We start from the raw sequence: 20000 nt of genomic DNA, 5'->3' as shown, positions 1-20000 counted from the left end.
AAAAGAAGTTCCTGTAAAATAGTCTAATAGGGGGTATAGGTGCAACCTCTGAAGAGACAACTAACACAACACCTATACCCCCTATTAGACTATTTTACAGGAACTTCTTTTCCACAGCTCATAAAACGGAGGAAAGGGTCCTGAAAGATATTGTTAATAGAAACGTTATCCCTACAGACAAAAATCAGAGGATACAACTGACGATTTACTATAAAACCAGAAAAACGGCCAGCCTACTCATGAGAAACTCTCCAGACACAAAACAGAACGCTTTAAAAGAGACTAACGTCGTCTATGCCTTCAAATGCCCACTTGGGCATTTGAAGGCATAGACGACTTGGGGACTGTAAGCTCCAAAAAACCCAGTATATAGGCAAGACAACAACATCTCTTTCTAGGCGTTTAACGATGCATAAGCAACAGGGCTCCATTAAGGAACATATAATCTCTTCCCATAACCAAACCATCGCCAGAGAAATCCTAGTAAACAACACAGAAATCATCGATAGATACAGCGATAGCAGGCGGCTTGACGTTTGCGAGGCACTACACATCAAGAAGTCAACACCAGCAATCAACAGCCAATTATTGCACAACTATATTCTACCCACCTCAAGACTCCGCTCCAATATAGAAGCATCAAGAAATATGGACCAATAGGCTTTCTACAAACACTTCTATTCAATACCCATTGTTTCTGTTCTGTCTTGTGTTGATACTTTTAATACCCTATTAATATCCCCTCTTGTTCTGTCTTGTGTTAATGCCACATCACCCCTCCCACCTCACTCAAATGTAGATATAAAATCAGAGATACGTAAGTTCTAATCAGTTGTGTATTTGTGAAGTCTTTGAAAATGTAATAAGTTTTACGAAACGCGCCCGTGTCGCGTCAGACTAGAAATAAAAATGAATTTTGGAGAAGTGATTTTTGATTTACCTCCAACAGTGAAGCGTAATGTACGAAAGATTGAGAAAATTCGTGTTAGAATTATTAATCTTACTTTTTCGGTCATATTTAATAATATATATATATATATATATATATATATATATATATATATATATATATATATATATATATATATATATATATATATATATATATATATATATAATATCAGGGGAAAGCGCCAAGCCATTGCGACTATATAGCACTGGAAAGAGGCCAGGATAAGGATTTGGGATGGGACGGGGGGAAAGGAATGGTACACAACCACTGGAATGGTCGGGGATTGAACGCCGACCTGCATGAAACCGGAAATGGTTTTGTATTTATGTTGCAATGAAAAGCTAAACTAACCTTCCGAGGCCTAACACAGCACATGTGATACAGTAACCTTCCGAGGCCTAACACAGCACATGTGATACAGTAACCTTCCGAGGCCTAACACAGCACATGTGATACAGTAACCTTCCGAGGCCTAACACAGCACATGTGATACAGTAACCTTCCGAGGCCTAACACAGCACATGTGATACAGTAACCTTCCGAGGCCTAACACAGCACATGTGATACAGTAACCTTCCGAGGCCTAACACAGCACATGTGATACAGTAACCTTCCGAGGCCTAACACAGCACATGTGATACAGTAACCTTCCGAGGCCTAACACAGCACATGTGATACAGTAACCTCCCGAGGCCTAACACAGCACATGTGATACAGTAACCTTCCGAGGCCTAACACAGCACATGTGTTACAGTAACCTTCCGAGGCCTAACACAGCACATGTGATACAGTAACCTTCCGAGGCCTAACACAGCACATGTGATACAGTAACCTTCCGAGGCCTAACACAGCACATGTGTTACAGTAACCTTCCGAGGCCTAACACAGCACATGTGATACAGTAACCTTCCGAGGCCTAACACAGCACATGTGATACAGTAACCTTCCGAGGCCTAACACAGCACATGTGTTACAGTAACCTTCCGAGGCCTAACACAGCACATGTGTTACAGTAACCTTCCGAGGCCTAATACAGCACATGTGATACAGTAACCTTCCGAGGCCTAATACAGCACATGTGATACAGTAGGCCGAGCAATATTTAAGTTTGTTTTTTTAGCTTTATTTTTTTTGGGGGGGGACTCAATAAAGTGAATAGTATCAAATTCTACTGATTTCTACGTCGATATATGTACGATGGTTCACAATGCTACAAAAAGTACTATCTAAATAGTACTATATGTATATATATATATATATATATATATATATATATATATATATATATATATATATATATATATATATATATATATATATATATATATATATATATATATATATAGTACCGTATACATTGCATATCCACGCACATGTATGAACCCAAAATGTCCAGGAAAAAATGTGTGCAAATAATCCGACATGTGTACAAAACACAAGAAAAAGCCCGCGAAAAAAAGTTTAAAACGCCCGCGTAAGAAAACTGCTCCAAAACACGTATTTATACCGTAAATATATTCATCCTCGCGCGATCACATGGGCGTTGGAGTCTTCGATATGAGGTTTCCGATGTTCATGTTTTTATAAATGGATAATTCACACATGACTGGAGGTGTGTGAAGTTGTGAGGCGGACTGCGGACGCCTGGCTGGACCGGCCATCACGCAGAAGAGACATATCCGCTCGGTGGAAGTCAGTGGGCTACAATTGATGCAAGATAACCGGATCGGGTAGGTGGGTAGGTGGTCTAGGAGTGACAAAAGATAACCAGGAGATGTAAGAGCAAGGAGACTCGTACCGGAGCAGAAGGACTCAACCACAATTCATCCTCATCACGTTGAAAGAACAAGTCATAAAGACATTCACGATACTCAGGGGAATTGACGGACTGGACAAAGCTGCCATGTACAGTATGAGATACGCCAGGACTGGAGCCCAAGAGGCAAGCTCCACACACAGATGACCTACACATGTGTCCTCAAGAAATTATTTACATAACCGCAAAAAAATACGAAGGGCACGATATACGACTGACGAGGTGAGTATAATATATGCACCTTCAACTGAAAATAATTCACTAGTTGGATGATAGCAGAGTTTGAAAGCACTTGATCAAAACTTCGAGAACATATAGGTGAGTTCACCTATATGTTCTATATACATATAGGTATATAGAACATATAGGTGAGTGTGTGTGTACACACACACACACACACATTTAGTAGTTTTAATGCGTTATATGACAAAGAGTGCTGGGAAGACGGGACGCCACGAGCGTAGCTCTCATCCTGTAACTACACTTAGGTAATTTCACACACAAATCCTTATCCTGATCCCCTTCTCACTACTATATAATCGTAATGGCTTGGCGCTGTCGCCCTGGATACTTCCCTTCCCAAGGAACGCACGCACGCTCCCAGGCGACGAATGAGACACATTAAGGTGAGGAATGAGGAACAAGGTGAGGCTGCGAAACCAAAGCCGGCCGCGTGTGAGGGTCCACACCACCTGCCTCACCTGCAGGTGGTGCTCTTGCTACGGGGCGCGGGAAGAGCCGTGTGGGTAGTTTATATCTGTGCCGTGGTTGGCGTGTTACATAATTACCACTTGTTAGAAACTGTGGCTGATTTCTTGAGTTAAGAGCTTGGCGCCAGCTAAACTTTTAAAGTGTTTTATTAGGCTATTGGATACATTGTATGGTACACAGTGATTATATCTACAGTGATTCTCACAGTAGTGACTCTCTGTACAGACATTTACAGTGACTGTCACGATACAGACATCTACAGTGACTCTGGAGAGAGAAACCTCAATATCCACTCAAGCTTGGAGCTGAACTAAAGCTTGGATGGAGCTCACACCCTCGTTCTGTGTTGTGAAACATATACTGCTCATCTATTTAACACAAGTGATCACTCCGCGTGTGCTCGTTAGCGCCGGGGCTGTTGCTCAGGCGTGCAGGCCGACGCCATGCAACAAATGCAGCCTAATGTGCAACAAATACATTCTAATTTGATTTATAAAACATAGGAAAAAAACTGAATATGAATCATTGCGAAATATTTTATCCTATTTGATCGGTGGAGCGTGTGAACTCTAAATGCACACATATCATACGCACATGGATAGTACGCACATGGATAGGGCTCATGTACACGGCCCGTGATCGTTGTGTACATCTGGATACATGGACGGAGCTTATGTACACATCACTGTACTTATGTATTAGTCTCTTATGTATCAGAGGCTTTTTGGCAATCTAAAAATATGCAGTCTGCCCTTCTCTTTCTTGTCTAATTTGTGCTACTTGGGACATAAAGTTCCAAGTAGCACGGGCTATGGTGAGCCCGTAGGCCTTAGCTGCTCTACTGATGTGATCATGAGGTTAAACTGACCGCTTTACTGATGAGATAACCCGAGACAGAAACAGTGAGAAAATTAGGGAAAAGGGAGAGAGACGAAAACAGAAAAGGAGAGAGAAATAGAGAAAAGGGAGAAACAGAGAGGGAGAGAATAATAAAACACAGACGGAAGTTTAGGGGTGAGGCGCCTCTTAGTGGGTGACGCCCACTACCCCCCCCCCCCCCTCCCCCCTCCACTGTTGTTTCCTGTTGTTTGTGGTGGTGTTTGGTGGTGTGTGGCGTTGTTTGGTGGTGTTTGGTGGTGTGTGGTGGTGTTTGGTTATCCGTTCAGGCTTATCCGCTCTACAACTCTCCATGTAGAATACATTAACCAACATGTAGCGCCATGTTGGCTACGGGCGACATGATGCGTTACCTACATGTTACCTTAACTTTACCTACATGTTAGCCATGTAGGCTGGTAGACGAGCATTTTTAAATTTTTGTAAATTTTTCCCCGAGGGGCGAGTTTATTGGGCAGCGCCCCTCATCCTGTGAGTGGACACACCGCCATAGTGACAGTATTGGGCAGCGCCACTCATCCTGTGAGTGGACACACCGCCATAGTGACAGTATTGGGCAGCGCCACTCATCCTGTGAGTGGACACACCGCCATAGTGACAGTATTGGGCAGCGCCACTCATCCTGTGAGTGGACACACCGCCATAGTGACAGTATTGGGCAGCTTCACTCATCCTGTGAGTGGACACACCGCCATAGTGACAGTATTGGGCAGCGCCACTCATCCTGTGAGTGGTCACACCGCCATAGTGACAGTATTGGGCAGCGCCCCTCATCCTGTGAGTGGACACACCGCCATAGTGACAGTATTGGGCAGCGCCACTCATCCTGTGAGTGGACACACCGCCATAGTGACAGTATTGGGCAGCGCCACTCATCCTGTGAGTGGACACACCGCCATAGTGACAGTATTGGGCAGCTTCACTCATCCTGTGAGTGGACACACCGCCATAGTGACAGTATTGGGCAGCGCCACCCCCTTGTGTTAAATAGCCTGTCTTTATCTACCCTATCAATTCCCTTGAGAATCTTGAATGTGGTGATCATGTCCCCCCCTAACTCTTCTGTCTTCCAGCGAAGTGAGGTTTAATTCCCGTAGTCTCTCCTCGTAGCTCATACCTCTCAGCTCGGGTACTAGTCTGGTGGCAAATCTTTTAACCTTTTCCAGTTTAGTCTTATCCTTGACTAGATATGGACTCCATGCTGGGGCTGCATACTCCAGGATTGGCCTGACATATGTGGTATACAAAGTTCTGAATGATTCTTTACACAAGTTTCTGAAGGCCGTTCGTATGTTGGCCAGCCTGGCATATGCCTCTGATGTTATCCTCTTGATATGGGCTACAGGAGACAGGTCTGGCGTGATATCAACCCACAATTAATTTTCTGTGTATGTGTGTAATTACCTAAGTGTAGTTACAGGATGAGAGCTACGCTCGTGGTGTCCCGTCTTCCCAGCACTCGTTGTCATATAACGCTTTGAAACTACTGGCGGTCTTGGCCTCCACCAAGTGTATGTGTGTGTGTGTGTGTGTGTGTGTGTGTGTGTGTGTGTGTGTGTGTGTGTGTGTGTGTTCCTAAAGCTACCAATCCCTATTACTGGTACAAAATTAACCAGTAGAGAACATCAACAATCGTTCAGAAAGTAATCCTTACCATTTCATCTTGCAGTTATAATGTAAAATGATGTAATTAGAAAGGAGTAAAGAATGGTACACTTGCAGGCGATGAGTCACAATAACGTGGCTGAAGTATGTTAACCAAACCACACACTAGAAATTGAAGGGACGACGACGTTTCGGTCCGTCCTGGACCATTCTCAAGTCGATTGTGATGGGGAGATGATTGATTGATGAAGATTAAGCCACCCAAGAGGTGGCACGGGCATGAATAGCCCGTAAGTGGTGGCCCTTTCGATCCATTACCAGTATCAAAAGATGATGCTGGAGATCTGTGGAGGCGCAACTGCACCCTGCGTGACGGGAGATGTCTCCCGGACCAAGTGTGGCGGAGTGTATGTGATGAGGACAGGTAGGGACAGCATTAAATAGGCAAGAGAGAGCTGAGGAGGAAAGTCAGGTGTAGGGGATAGTAGTAATGAGAACTGCAGCAGGCCTATTGGCCCGAATGGTACACTTGGTATAACGGTACTAGACGCGTTTGCTTCCAGGTCATTGGCTGACCTTGAAGGTGGAGGTCAGACGAGGTTAGCCATCAGAGGTCGACCTTTAACAAGAACTTGACTGCCAGATATACTTATATCTCTTGTATTATAATGTTGGACAAACTGTGACCTATCTTGAGGTTATCTTGAGATGATTTCGGGGCTTTAGAGTCCCGCGGCCCGGTCCTCGACCAGGGGCTAGATTCACGAAGGAGTTACGCAAGCACTTACGAACCTGGGGATAGATTCACGAAGGAGTTACGCAAGCACTTACGATCCTGGGGCTAGATTCACGAAGCGGTTACGCAAGCACTTACGAACCTGGGGCTAGATTCACGAAGCAGTTACGCAAGCACTTACGAACCTGGGGCTTGATTCACGAAGCAGTAACGCAAGCACTTACGAACCTGGGGCTAGATTCACGAAGCAGTTACGCAAGCACTTACGAACGTGTCCATCTTTCCTCAATCATTGACGGCTTTGGTTACATTTATTAAACAGTTTACAAGCGTGAAAACTTGCCAATCAACTGTTGTTATTGTTATAAACAGCCTCCTGGTGCTTCAGAGCTCATTAACTGTTTAATAATTGTAAACAAAGCCGCCAAAGATTAAGATAAGATGGACAGGTTCGTAAGTACTTGCGTAACTGGTTCGGGAATCTGGCCCCAGGTTCGTAAGTACTTGAGTAACTGCTTCGTGAATCTGGCCCCAGGTTCGTAAGTACTTGAGTAACTGCTTCGGGAATCTGGCCCCAGGTTCGTAAGTACTTGAGTAACTACTTCGTGAATCTGGCCCCAGGTTCGTAAGTACTTGAGTAACTGCTTCGTGAATCTAGCCCCAGGTTCGTAAGTACTTGAGTAACTACTTCGTGAATCTGGCCCCAGGTTCGTAAGTACTTGAGTAACTGCTTCGTGAATCTGACCCCAGGTTCGTAAGTACTTGAGTAACTGCTTCGTGAATCTGGCCCCAGGTTGATTTAGAGTTTGCAGATGTTTAGAGAGTTTGTGATGGTTTAAAAGAGTATTTATCTGTGGGACATAATTGTAAACTGTAAATCTTGTGTATACTAATTCTTGTTTTGGTATAAATTGGGTTTTGCTTCAGTTATGTGAAACAGCAAACTGACAGTGATATTCACTCAAGTTTTTCTTACTTTAGAGAAATTTGATGAGGCAAAGTGGAATTTATTACTTTAGGAGGTAAGTAACCACCCCCCTCACTACCACCCCCCTTCACTACCACCCCCCTCACTACCACCCCCCTCACTACCAACCCCCCTCCCCCCTCCCCCCCACCCCTCATACAGCACATCTGGGGCCAGTCATTACTCGAGATACTTCACTGATCTTACCCCTCCCCATCCCTCCCTGTCTTCCTTACCTCCCCATCCATTACTCTCTTACCCACGCCCACTTACCCACGCCCCCTTCCACCTACCCCCGCCCACTTACCCACGCCCCCTTCCACCTACCCTTTTACTTACCCCGCCCCTTACCCACGCCCCTTACCCACGCCCCCTTTTACTTACTCCGCCCCTTACCCACGCCCCTTACCCACGCCCCTTACCCACGCCCCTTACCCACGCCCCTTACCCACGCCCCTTACCCACGCCCCCTCTTACTTACCCACGCCCCCTCTTACTTACCCACGCCCCTTACCCACGCCCCCTCTTACTTACCCACGCCCCTTACCCACGCCCCCTCTTACTTACCCACGCCCCTTACCCACGAAATCTCCCTCTTACCCACGCCATCTTCTCAGCTCATAACCTTTATAACAAATGTAAAAAAACGCAATTATTTAAGGAAAGATGTACTGGTTTCGTAGGTGGATGCGTTATCTTGAGATGATTTCGGGGCTTAGCGTCCCCGCGGCCCGGTCCTTGACCAGGCCTCCTTTTTGTTACACATCCCCCAGGAAGCAGCCCGTAGCAGCTGTCTAACTCCCAGGTACCTATTTATTGATAGGTGAACAGGGGGCACCAAGGTGAAAGTCTGCCCATTTGTTTCCATCTCCACCGGGGATCGAACGCGGATCCTCAGGACTACGAATCCCGAGCGCTGTCCACTCAGCCGCCAGGCCCCTGTAAATGATGTATGTAAATGTTTGCGACAAAATCCCGGTCTCGTTTACAACGACGTCCAAATCCTGGTAAAGGATTTGGGCGGGATTTACTTGGAGTTGGTAACTCCAGGATTTACCAAGAGTTACCAACTTCACCTTTGTGAAAGTGCCATGATGTGCCCCTATTGTCAAGGTGCCATGCTGTGCCCCTATTGTCAAGGTGCCATGCTGTGCCCCCTATTGTCTAGGTGTCATGCTGTGCCCCCTATTGTCAAGGTGCCATGCTGTGCCCCTATTGTCAAGGTGCCATGCTGTGCCCCTATTGTCAAGGTGCCATGCTGTGCCCCTATTGTCAAGGTGCCATGCTGTGCCCCTATTGTCAAGGTGCCATGCTGTGCCTCTATTGTCAAGGTGCCATGCTGTGCCCCTATTGTCTAGGTGCCATGCTGTGCCCCTTATTGTCTAGGTGCCATGCTGTGCCCTTATTGTCTAGGTGCCATGCTGTGCCCCTATTGTCTAGGTGCCATGCTGTGCCCCTATTGTCTAGGTGCCATGCTGTGCCCCCTATTGTCTAGGTGCCATGCTGTGCCCTTATTGTCAAGGTGCCATGCTGTGCCCCTATTGTCTAGGTGCCATGCTGTGCCCCCTATTGTCTAGGTGCCATGCTGTGCCCCTATTGTCTAGGTGCCATGCTGTGCCCCTATTGTCAAGGTGCCATGCTGTGCCCCCTATTGTCTAGGTGCCATGCTGTGCCCTTATTGTCAAGGTGCCATGCTGTGCCCTTATTGTCTAGGTGCCATGCTGTGCCCCTATTGTCTAGGTGCCATGCTGTGCCCCTATTGTCTAGGTGCCATGCTGTGCCCTTATTGTCTAGGTGCCATGCTGTGCCCTTATTGTCTAGGTGCCATGCTGTGCCCCTATTGTCAAGGTGCCATGCTGTGCCCCTATTGTCTAGGTGCCATGCTGTGCCCTTATTGTCTAGGTGCCATGCTGTGCCCCTATTGTCAAGGTGCCATGCTGTGCCCCTATTGTCTAGGTGCCATGCTGTGCCCCTATTTACACGTGATTAACGTGCATGTTGCTTAAGATTCGCTACTTGGAACAAAAAGTTCCAAGCAGCACGGGCTATGGTGATCCCGTAGTGGCTGACGGCACCCAAGGGGTTGATTGTTCAATAAACCCTTGAACTATATGTTTAACACATCTCTAACCCTGTCCGTGCAGGACAGAAGAAAATGTATATATGCTGGTTAGCATTGTAAATGTCCGGCCACGTCTGTGGTAGAAAATAATAATAATAAAAAAGGGCCTCTATCTCAAGTCCATTGTGAAAGTATTCAAGTGCCTCCAGGGGGTTAAGACTGGAAAGTCTGCTTAAGTCCCTCCAGCACGTCTGAGACAGAGTACATTAAACTGTTTAGTGGTGTTCATGTTCACTCCTGTGAGTATACCATTTATTACGATGGTAAACAATAGCGGCCCCAAGATGGCGCCCTGAGGCACTCTACCAGCGGTGAGGGCCTCTCTCCTTGGTTATCCTGGTTATCCTGGTTATCTGCCTTCCCTGCCCCTGATCATGCCCCTGATCATGCCTTGATCATGCTCCTGATCATGCCCCTGATCATGCACCTGATCATGCCCCTGATCATGCACCTGATCATGCCCCCTGATCATGCCTTGATCATGCTCCTGATCATGCCCCTGATCATGCTCCTGATCATGCCTTGATCATGCCCCTGATCATGCCCTGATCATGCCCCTGATCATTCCCCTGATCATGCCCCTGATCATGCCCCTGATCATGCCCCTGATCATACCCTGATCATGCCCTGATCATGCCCCCAGATCATGCCCCTGATCATGCCCTCATCCAGTCCCGCAAGTCATCCAACTCGGGTCTGCCAAAAGCGACTTTGATCCAGTCTCAGCTTCCACCTCTTAGTCATCCGCCTCCCCCACACCCCGCAAACACACCCCCCACACACACCCCCCCCTCACACACCTGTTTGTTGCGTTCTTGTCCCCCCCCTTATCCAGGTAATTACACCCTCCCCAATCGCTTCTCCCACATCCGGTCACCTTGCCGCCCCCCCTCCCATGCACTCACCCCCCCTCTACCCCCCACCGGAGGAGTCGTCAAGTTTGTGTACAGACTTCCGGGTGTCTGGGTCGTCACGGGACCTGTCAAGGTGATGGGGGCTCCTGTCATGTGGTCTTGGCTCCTGTCATGTGGTCTTGGCTCCTGTCATGTGGTCTTGGCTCCTGTCATGTGGTCTTGGCTCCTGTCATGTGGTCTTGGCTCCTGTCATGTGGTCTTGGCTACTGTTATGTGGTCTTAGCTGCTCCTGTCATGTGGTCTTAGCTGCTCCTGTCATGTGGTCTCAGCTGCTCCTGTCATGTGGTCTTGGCTCCTGTCATGTGGTCTTGGCTCCTGTCATGTGGTCTTGTTGGCTCCTGTCATGTGGTCTTGGCTCCTGTCATGTGGTCTCAGCTGCTCCTGTTATGTGGTCTTGGCTACTGTCATGTGGTCTTGGCTTCTGTCATGTGGTCTTGTTGGCTCCTGTCATGTGGTCTTGGCTCCTGTCATGTGGTCTTGGCTACTGTTATGTGGTCTTAGCTGCTCCTGTCATGTGGTCTTGGCTCCTGTCATGTGGTCTTGGCTCCTGTCATGTGGTCTTGGCTCCTGTCATGTGGTCTTGGCTCCTGTCATGTGGTCTTGGCTCCTGTCATGTGGTCTTGGCTTCTGTCATGTGGTCTTGGCTTCTGTCATGTGGTCTTGGCTTCTGTCATGTGGTCTTGGCTCCTGTCATGTGGTCTTGTTGGCTCCTGTCATGTGGTCTTGGCTCCTGTCATGTGGTCTTGGCTCCTGTCAAGTGGTCTTGTTGGCTCCTGTCATGTGGTCTTGGCTTCTGTCATGTGGTCTTGGCTCCTGTCATGTGGTCTTGTTGGCTCCTGTCATGTGGTCTTGGCTCCTGTCATGTGGTCTTGGCTTCTGTCATGTGGTCTTGGCTCCTGTCATGTGGTCTTGGCTCCTGTCATGTGGTCTTGGCTTCTGTCATGTGGTCTTGGCTCCTGTCATGTGGTCTTGGCTTCTGTCATGTGGTCTTGGCTCCTGTCATGTGGTCTTGTTGGCTCCTGTCATGTGGTCTTGGCTCCTGTCATGTGGTCTTGGCTCCTGTCATGTGGTCTTGTTGGCTCCTGTCATGTGGTCTTGGCTCCTGTCATGTGGTCTTGGCTCCTCCCATGTGGATGTATTCACTCAGAATCATCGTGTATACATTACTATGAATACTCCAGTTATCAAGAGTTGGCTGCTGTCTCTATCAACTGGTTCTGCATTCTCTTACTCTATGCTGCTCTTCTCTTCTTAATATTTTAGATATTAACAATTTTACTTTCCTTTATAATAGAATTTCAATTTGTTTCGTAGATGATTTAATATAACATATTTGTATTAAAAAGTAATTGATATTTTACATAATTACTTTCATGGTTTCCGAGAGTGTGCAGTCAACTTTTATAAGTAAAGTCTCACTCTATAAAACATTATTGCGTAATTTTAATGCTAATTTTTAAAGTTATCAACAATAGCGTCAAACTATACAATGCTTAAAGTATGAGGATAGAAAGAGCTTTCATGCACAACGCAAAGTCTTGCGCGAGCGACCTCGCGTCGTCACGGCCCTCTTGCTCGGAATTAGTGGCGCGAGCGAGAGCATAACCAGACGTTTAAGCGAGCGCTGAGTGAGCGAGTCCCATAGTGGGTAAGTGAGTAGGGGTCAGAGGTCAGGCGGGGAGGTGGGTGGGGCCTTTCATGGATCTCAGGGCGGGGGGGGGGGAGAGTGAGGGAGATTTTTTGTTTAATTTTGCCCCGAGGGGCGAGTTTATTGGGCAGCACCACTCATCCTGTGAGTGGACACACCGCCATAGTGACAGTATTGGGCAGCGTCACTCATCCTGTGAGTGGACACACCGCCATAGTGACAGTATTGGTCAGCGCCACTCATCCTGCGAGTGGACACACCGCCATAGTGACAGTATTGGGCAGCGCCACTCATCCTGTGAGTGGACACACCGCCATAGTGACAGAATTGGTCAGCGCCACTCATCCTGTGAGTGGACACACCGCCATAGTGACAGTATTGGTCAGCGCCACTCATCCTGTGAGTGGACACACCGCCATAGTGACAGTATTGGTCAGCGCCACTCATCCTGTGAGTGGACACACCGCCATAGTGACAGTATTGGTCAGCGCCACTCATCCTGTGAGTGGACACACCGCCATAGTGACAGTATTTGGCAGCACCACTCATCCTGTGAGTGGACACACCGCCATAGTGACAGTATTGGGCAGCGCCACTCATCCTGTGAGTGGACACACCGCCATAGTGACAGTATTGGGCAGCACCACTCATCCTGTGAGTGGACACACCGCCATAGTGACAGTATTGGGCAGCGCCACTCATCCTGTGAGTGGACACACCGCCATAGTGACAGTATTGGGCAGCACCACTCATCCTGTGAGTGGACACACCGCCATAGTGACAGTATTGGGCAGCGCCACTCATCCTGTGAGTGGACACACCGCCATAGTAACAGTATTGGGCAGCGCCACTCATCCTGTGAGTGGACACACCGCCATAGTGACAGTATTGGGCAGCGCCACTCATCCTGTGAGTGGACACACCGCCATAGTGACAGTATTGGGCAGCACCACTCATCCTGTGAGTGGACACACTGCCATAGTGACAGTATTGGGCAGCGTCACTCATCCTGTGAGTGGACACACCGCCATAGTGACAGTATTGGGCAGCGTCACTCATCCTGTGAGTGGACACACCGCCATAGTGACAGTATTGGGCAGCGCCACTCATCCTGTGAGTGGACACACCGCCATAGTGACAGTATTGGGCAGCACCACTCATCCTGTGAGTGGACACACTGCCATAGTGACAGTATTGGGCAGCGTCACTCATCCTGTGAGTGGACACACCGCCATAGTGACAGTATTGGGCAGCGTCACTCATCCTGTGAGTGGACACACCGCCATAGTGACAGTATTGGGCAGCGCCACTCATCCTGTGAGTGGACACACCGCCATAGTAACAGTATTGGGCAGTCGAGGCTCTATCTTCACCCTGTCTTCTCTGTTCTTAACGTGTGGACAGGCGGAGGCAGCAAAGAATAGACAGAAAGGTGGAGGATAGCAAGAGGTGCAAGAGAATAGGGGGTTGACACGAGGCAGAGAAGAACTCAGAAGAAGCGAGAAGTGTTAAGACATTTGGGAAAGGTTTAGGAAATTTAACATAAATTAAAAAAGAGGAACTGAAATTATTTATGTGAATATATATATATATATATGTATATATATATGTATATATATATATATATATATATATATATATATATATATATATATATATATATATATATATATATGTCGTACCTAGTAGCCAGAACGCACTTCTCAGCCTACTATGCAAGGCCCGATTTGCCTAATAAGCCAAGTTTTCATGAATTAATGTTTTTTCGACTACCTAACCTACCTAACCTGACCTAACCTAACTTTTTCTGCTACCTAACCTAACCTAACCTATAAAGATAGGTTAGGTTAGGTTAGGTAGGGTTGGTTAGGTTTGGTCATATATCTACGTTAATTTTAACTCCAATAAAAAAATTGACCTCATACATAATGAAATGGGTAGCTTTATCATTTCATAAGAAAAAAATTAGAGAAAATATATTAATTCAGGAAAACTTGGCTTATTAGGCAAATCGGGCCTTGCATAGTAGGCTGAGAAGTGCATTCTGGCTTCTAGGTACGACATATATATATATATATATATATATATATATATATATATATATATATATAATCTAATCTAAATATATATAATAGATCTCTCTCTCTCTCTCTCTCTCTATATATATATATATATATATATATATATATATATATATATATATATATATATATATATATATATATATATATATATATATATATATATATAGAGAGAGAGAGAGAGAGAGAGAGAGAGAGAGAGAGAGAGAGAGAGAGATCTATTATATATATTTAGATTAGATTACAGAGATGAATAACTCTCTCTCTCCCTCTCTCTCTCTCCCTCTCCCTCTCCCTCTCCCTCTCCCTCTCTCTCTCTCTCCCTCTCTCTCTCCTCTCTCTCTCTTTCTCTCTGACAACCATTTTTTTTACAAACCTATTCAATAGTGTCAAACACAACCCAGAGTCAGTTGTGTAGTTTGTACACATAGGTCAGGCCGCAGATAAGTGTCCTGGCTAACTGCTTAACTACGCTACAAAATGATTTGCTCAAACACCTTCTCATTTAAACGTTAAACACTTTCTTAAACGCTTAGTTGGATTAATTAGTTAAGTCAACTCATAACTCGGATGGGCAGTGTATGAACAGCCTGCTGAAAAGTTATCTTTTAGCGAAGATAATTCAAAACAATTATCAAGCAAATAGTTAATAAGTCATACGGACAGGTCGCAGCTAATTAGTCAGGTGATTAGCGTAATATATAATGAGCAAACAACTTAGCGCTCAGCTAACTACGGGAAGAGTTACCAAGGAACGCGCGTCACGGGCTAAAAGCTTGAGACGTCTGAATTAGCTGATAAAAGCTTCACGCTAATTGGTCCCAGGAACGGGAGAGGCTCGTTAGCTTTAGGTGGTTAACCTGCGGGACTAATTGCCCCCCCCCCCCTCGCCCCCCCCCCTTCAACCATCTCCCCCCCCTAACCCCCCACCCCCCCTATTCCTATCTCCCTCCCCTTTCTCTCTCTGTCTCTTCCATTCCTCTTCACTCTTCTGGTATATGGGGTGACAGATGATAGGGTGACAGGTGATAGGGTGACACAGATGACAGGGTGACAGAGGGGAGTGACAGAATAGGGAGAATGACAGAAATGAGAGAGAACAGGGAGTGACAGATGATAGGGTGAGTGACAGTCGACAAGAAGTGACAGGGGAAAGTGACAGGTGACAGAGCGAAAGACGATAGAGTGACAGTTGACAGGAAGACTGACAGGGGGAATGATAGGAAACAGAAGAAATACAAAAGGTAACACGCTGACAGATAATATTCTGACAGGTGGACAGAGAGCGGAGCTGGTGGCGGCTGACGGAATGTTAAGTGACGGAGCGAGATGACGGACGGACGGGCCAGGAGACAGTGGCAGACGGGTCGCTCCAGAGGGAATTAATGATGTTACATGATGGAAATAGACAGTGAAGGATGTTTTGGTGGCAGGGTGGTGGCAGGGTGGTGGCAGAGTGGTGGCAGGGTGGTGGCAGAGTGGTGGCAGGGTGGTGGCAGAGTGGTGGCAGGGTGGTGGCAGAGTGGTGGTGGGGTGGTGGCAGAGTGGTGGTGGGCTGGTGGCTGGGTGGTGGTGGCCGCTGCCACCATTGACCCCTCACAGAGAGGACAGAGTGAGGGAGCGGCGCCCATGACTGACTCACCAGTGAGGGAATGAATGAAGGAAAGAAGGAAAGGGAGGGAACGAAGGAAGAAAAAGAATGAAGAAGGAACAGAACACCACAACACAACCCCCCCCCCATCCCCCCTTCACCGGTCAACACACACACAGACCAACACAGTGGTCAATATAGCCCGTGGTACACTGTAACCACGCGTATTAACCACCCAATAATAATATTAATTATAATAATAATAATAAAAATATTAATAAAATAATTGAGAAAAAAAGCAATTCAGAATTGCCGCGATGGTTGGAAATAGTTAATATTCCGGGCACGACTGTCTTAGTATAACCCCGCCCGCCCTGCAGGTCCGCAGTCCTGCCGCCCTGGGTCCCCCGCCCGCCCTGCAGGTCCGCAGTCCTGCCTCCCTGGGTCCCCCGCCCGCCCTGCAGGTCCGCAGTCCTGCCGCCCTGGGTCCCCCGCCCGCCCTGCAGGTCCGCAGTCCTGCCGCCCTGGGTCCCCCGCCCGCCCTGCAGGTCCGCAGTCCTGCCTCCCTGGGTCCCCCGCCCGCCCTGCAGGTCCGCAGTCCTGCCTCCCTGGGTCCCCCGCCCGCCCTGCAGGTCCGCAGTCCTGCCTCCCTGGGTCCCCCGCCCGCCCTGCAGGTCCGCAGTCCTGCCTCCCTGGGTCCCCCGCCCGCCCTGCAGGTCCGCAGTCCTGCCTCCCTGGGTCCCCCGCCCGCCCTGCAGGTCCGCAGTCCTGCCGCCCTGGGATCCCCCGCCCGCCCTGCAGGTCCGCAGTCCTGCCTCCCTGGGTCCCCCGCCCGCCCTGCAGGTCCGCAGTCCTGCCTCCCTGGGTCCCCCGCCCGCCCTGCAGGTCCGCAGTCCTGCCGCCCTGGGTCCCCCGCCCGCTCTGCAGGTCCGCAGTCCTGCCGCCCTGGGTCCCCCGCCCGCCCTGCAGGTCCGCAGTCCTGCCTCCCTGGGTCCCCCGCCCGCCCTGCAGGTCCGCAGTCCTGCCTCCCTGGGTCCCCCGCCCGCCCTGCAGGTCCGCAGTCCTGCCGCCCTGGGTCCCCCGCCCGCCCTGCAGGTCCGCAGTCCTGCCGCCCTGGGTCCCCCGCCCGCCCTGCAGGTCCGCAGTCCTGCCGCCCTGGGTCCCCCGCCCGCCCTGCAGGTCCGCAGTCCTGCCGCCCTGGGTCCCCCGCCCGCCCTGCAGGTCCGCAGTCCTGCCGCCCTGGGTCCCCCGCCCGCCCTGCAGGTCCGCAGTCCTGCCGCCCTGGGTCCCCAGCCCGCCCTGCAGGTCCGCAGTCCTGCCTCCCTGGGTCCCCCGCCCGCCCTGCAGGTCCGCAGTCCTGCCGCCCTGGGTCCCCCGCCCGCCCTGCAGGTCCGCAGTCCTGCCTCCCTGGGTCCCCAGCCCGCCCTGCAGGTCCGCAGTCCTGCCGCCCTGGGTCCCCCGCCCGCCCTGCAGGTCCGCAGTCCTGCCTCCCTGGGTCCCCAGCCCGCCCTGCAGGTCCGCAGTCCTGCCTCCCTGGGTCCCCCGCCCGCCCTGCAGGTCCGCAGTCCTGCCTCCTTGGGTCCCCCGCCCGCCCTGCAGGTCCGCAGTCCTGCCGCCCTGGGTCCCCCGCCCGCCCTGCAGGTCCGCAGTCCTGCCTCCCTGGGTCCACCGCCCGCCCTGCAGGTCCGCAGTCCTGCCGCCCTGGGTCCCCCGCCCGCCCTGCAGGTCCGCAGTCCTGCCTCCCTGGGTCCCCCGCCACGCCCCCACCGGTCGACCCCAACAACCACGCCTACATTGTTATTGTCGATTAAAACTGCATGAAAACGCTTAAAGGAGACAATTAACACAATTAGTAATGTAATTATAAGTGGTTACAATACCACTCATGATATCAGGACATGATATCAATCACCAGAACCTCTTGGAGCACTTGCATTGGAGCCTCCATTAGGAGGCCGTGACTGTTGGTGGTTTAGTGAAGATATCAACCACAGGTTAACTGTTATTATGATATCCAATCATTGCTCTCCGCGTGGCAGACGTTGTCTTCTTCTCTTATCTTGAGGTTATCTTGAGATGATTTCGGGGCTTTAGTGTCCCCGCGGCCCGGTCCTCGACCAGGCCTCCACCCCCAGGAAGTAGCCCGTGACAGCTGACTAACACCCAGGTACTTATTTTACTGCTAGGTAACAGGGGCATAGGGTGAAAGAAACTCTGCCCATTGTTTCTCGCCGGCGCCTGGGATCGAACCCAAGACCACAGGATCACAAGTCCAGCGTGCTGTCCGCTCGGCCGACCGGCTCCCATCTGGGAACTATTACACGCGGTGTTGCCTAGTGTTGCAACTGTGACACTCAACAAACGAAGCAACTCAACATACGAAGCAACTCAACAAACGAAGCAACTCAACAAACGAAGCAACTCAACATACGAAGCAACTCAACAAACGAAGCAACTCAACAAACGAAGCAACTCAACAAACGAAGCAACTCAACAAACGAAGCAACTCAACAAACGAAGCAACTCAACAAACGAAGCAACTCAACACACGAAGCAACTCAACAAACGAAGCAACTCAACAAACGAAGCAACTCAACAAACGAAGCAACTCAACAAACGAAGCAACTCAACAAACGAAGCAACTCAACACACGAAGCAACTCAACACACGAAGCAACTCAACACACGAAGCAACTCAACAAACGAAGCAACTCAACACACGAAGCAACTCAACATACGCAACACTCCTCCCTGACACTGGACAACTGTCACCAGACACGAAGCAACTCAACATACGCAACACTCCTCTCTGACACTGTCACCAGACACGAAGCAACTCAACATACGCAACACTCTTCCCTGACACTGGAATTATCCCGATAATTATACAGAATAATTTGTGTTGTTGTGTGAGTGTTGTCCGGGGACGTCTCGCAACACTGCTCAACTGCGCTTACACCTTTGTCAAGTTGCTGACGTTGTGGATACTTGCTGACATCTGCTTCCACTTAGACAGGTGCCCACAGGTGCCACAGGTGCCCACAGGTGCCTACAGGTGCCCACAGGTGCCCAAGGTGCCCACAGGTGCCACAGGTGCCCACAGGTGCCACAGGTGCCTACAGGTGCCTACAGGTGCCCACAGGTGCCCTAGGTGCCCACAGGTGCCTACAGGTGCCCCAGGTGCCCACAGGTGCCCCAGGTGCCTACAGGTGCCCCAGGTGCCCACAGGTCCTGCTCCTCCACCTTGAGGTGATTTCGGGGCTTAGCGACCCCGCGGCCCGGTCCTCGAGCAGGTTGCTGGACTGGTCAACCAGGCTGTTGGACGCGGCTGCTCTCCACAACATCCCCGCAACTCAAGGACTCTAAAATATCTCCAATAAGTGCTCTATACATCTTGTTTCACTGGTATTACAGCCGGGGAGACGCCTCACAAGGGCAACATTGAACACGCTGCATGTTTACCGTTCATCACGTGCCCCCCCCCGCCCCCCCCCAGACCCCCGCCCCCCGCCCCCCTCCCAGACCCCCGCCCCCTGCCCCCCCCCAGCTGGGGTCCTGGGGGTCCTGTGGACTGTCCATGTCGAACCACATCACAGGACCCCAAACAACAGGGACTCCAAACAGGGACCCAAACAACAGGACCCCAAACAACAGGACCCCAAACAACAGGACCCCAAACAACAAGACCCCAAACAACAGGACCCCAAACAACAGGACCCCAAACAACAGGGACTCCAAACAGGGACCCAAACAACAGGACCCCAAACAACAGGACCCCAAACAACAGGGACCCCAAACAACAGGACCCCCAAACAGGACCCCAAACAACAGGGACTCCAAACAGGGACCCAAACAACAGGACCCCAAACAACAGGACCCCAAACAACAGTACCCCAAACAACAGGGACCCCAAACAACAGGGACCCCAAACAACAGGACCCCAAACAACAGGGACCCCAAA

The 20000-nt window shown here is 49.7% G+C and overlaps 1 protein-coding gene across 1 annotated transcript; it reads left to right on the top strand.

Annotated features, from left to right (window-relative positions):
* Positions 1 to 8778: 8778 nt before the first annotated feature.
* LOC123754710 (uncharacterized) lies at positions 8779 to 17861 on the top strand. The gene is made up of 3 exons (XM_069326690.1): positions 8779 to 9015; positions 16421 to 16798; positions 16842 to 17861. Exons 1-3 carry the CDS (start codon positions 8779 to 8781, stop codon positions 17859 to 17861), a joined length of 1635 nt encoding a protein of 544 aa, XP_069182791.1.
* Positions 17862 to 20000: the final 2139 nt, after the last annotated feature.

This window comes from Procambarus clarkii, chromosome 18 (genome assembly GCF_040958095.1).
Source record: "Procambarus clarkii isolate CNS0578487 chromosome 18, FALCON_Pclarkii_2.0, whole genome shotgun sequence".
In the NCBI taxonomy this organism is placed as follows: Eukaryota; Metazoa; Arthropoda; class Malacostraca; order Decapoda; family Cambaridae; genus Procambarus; species Procambarus clarkii.
The sequence above is the reverse complement of the archived record's forward strand: the minus strand, read 5'-3'. Positions and strand labels throughout refer to the sequence as shown.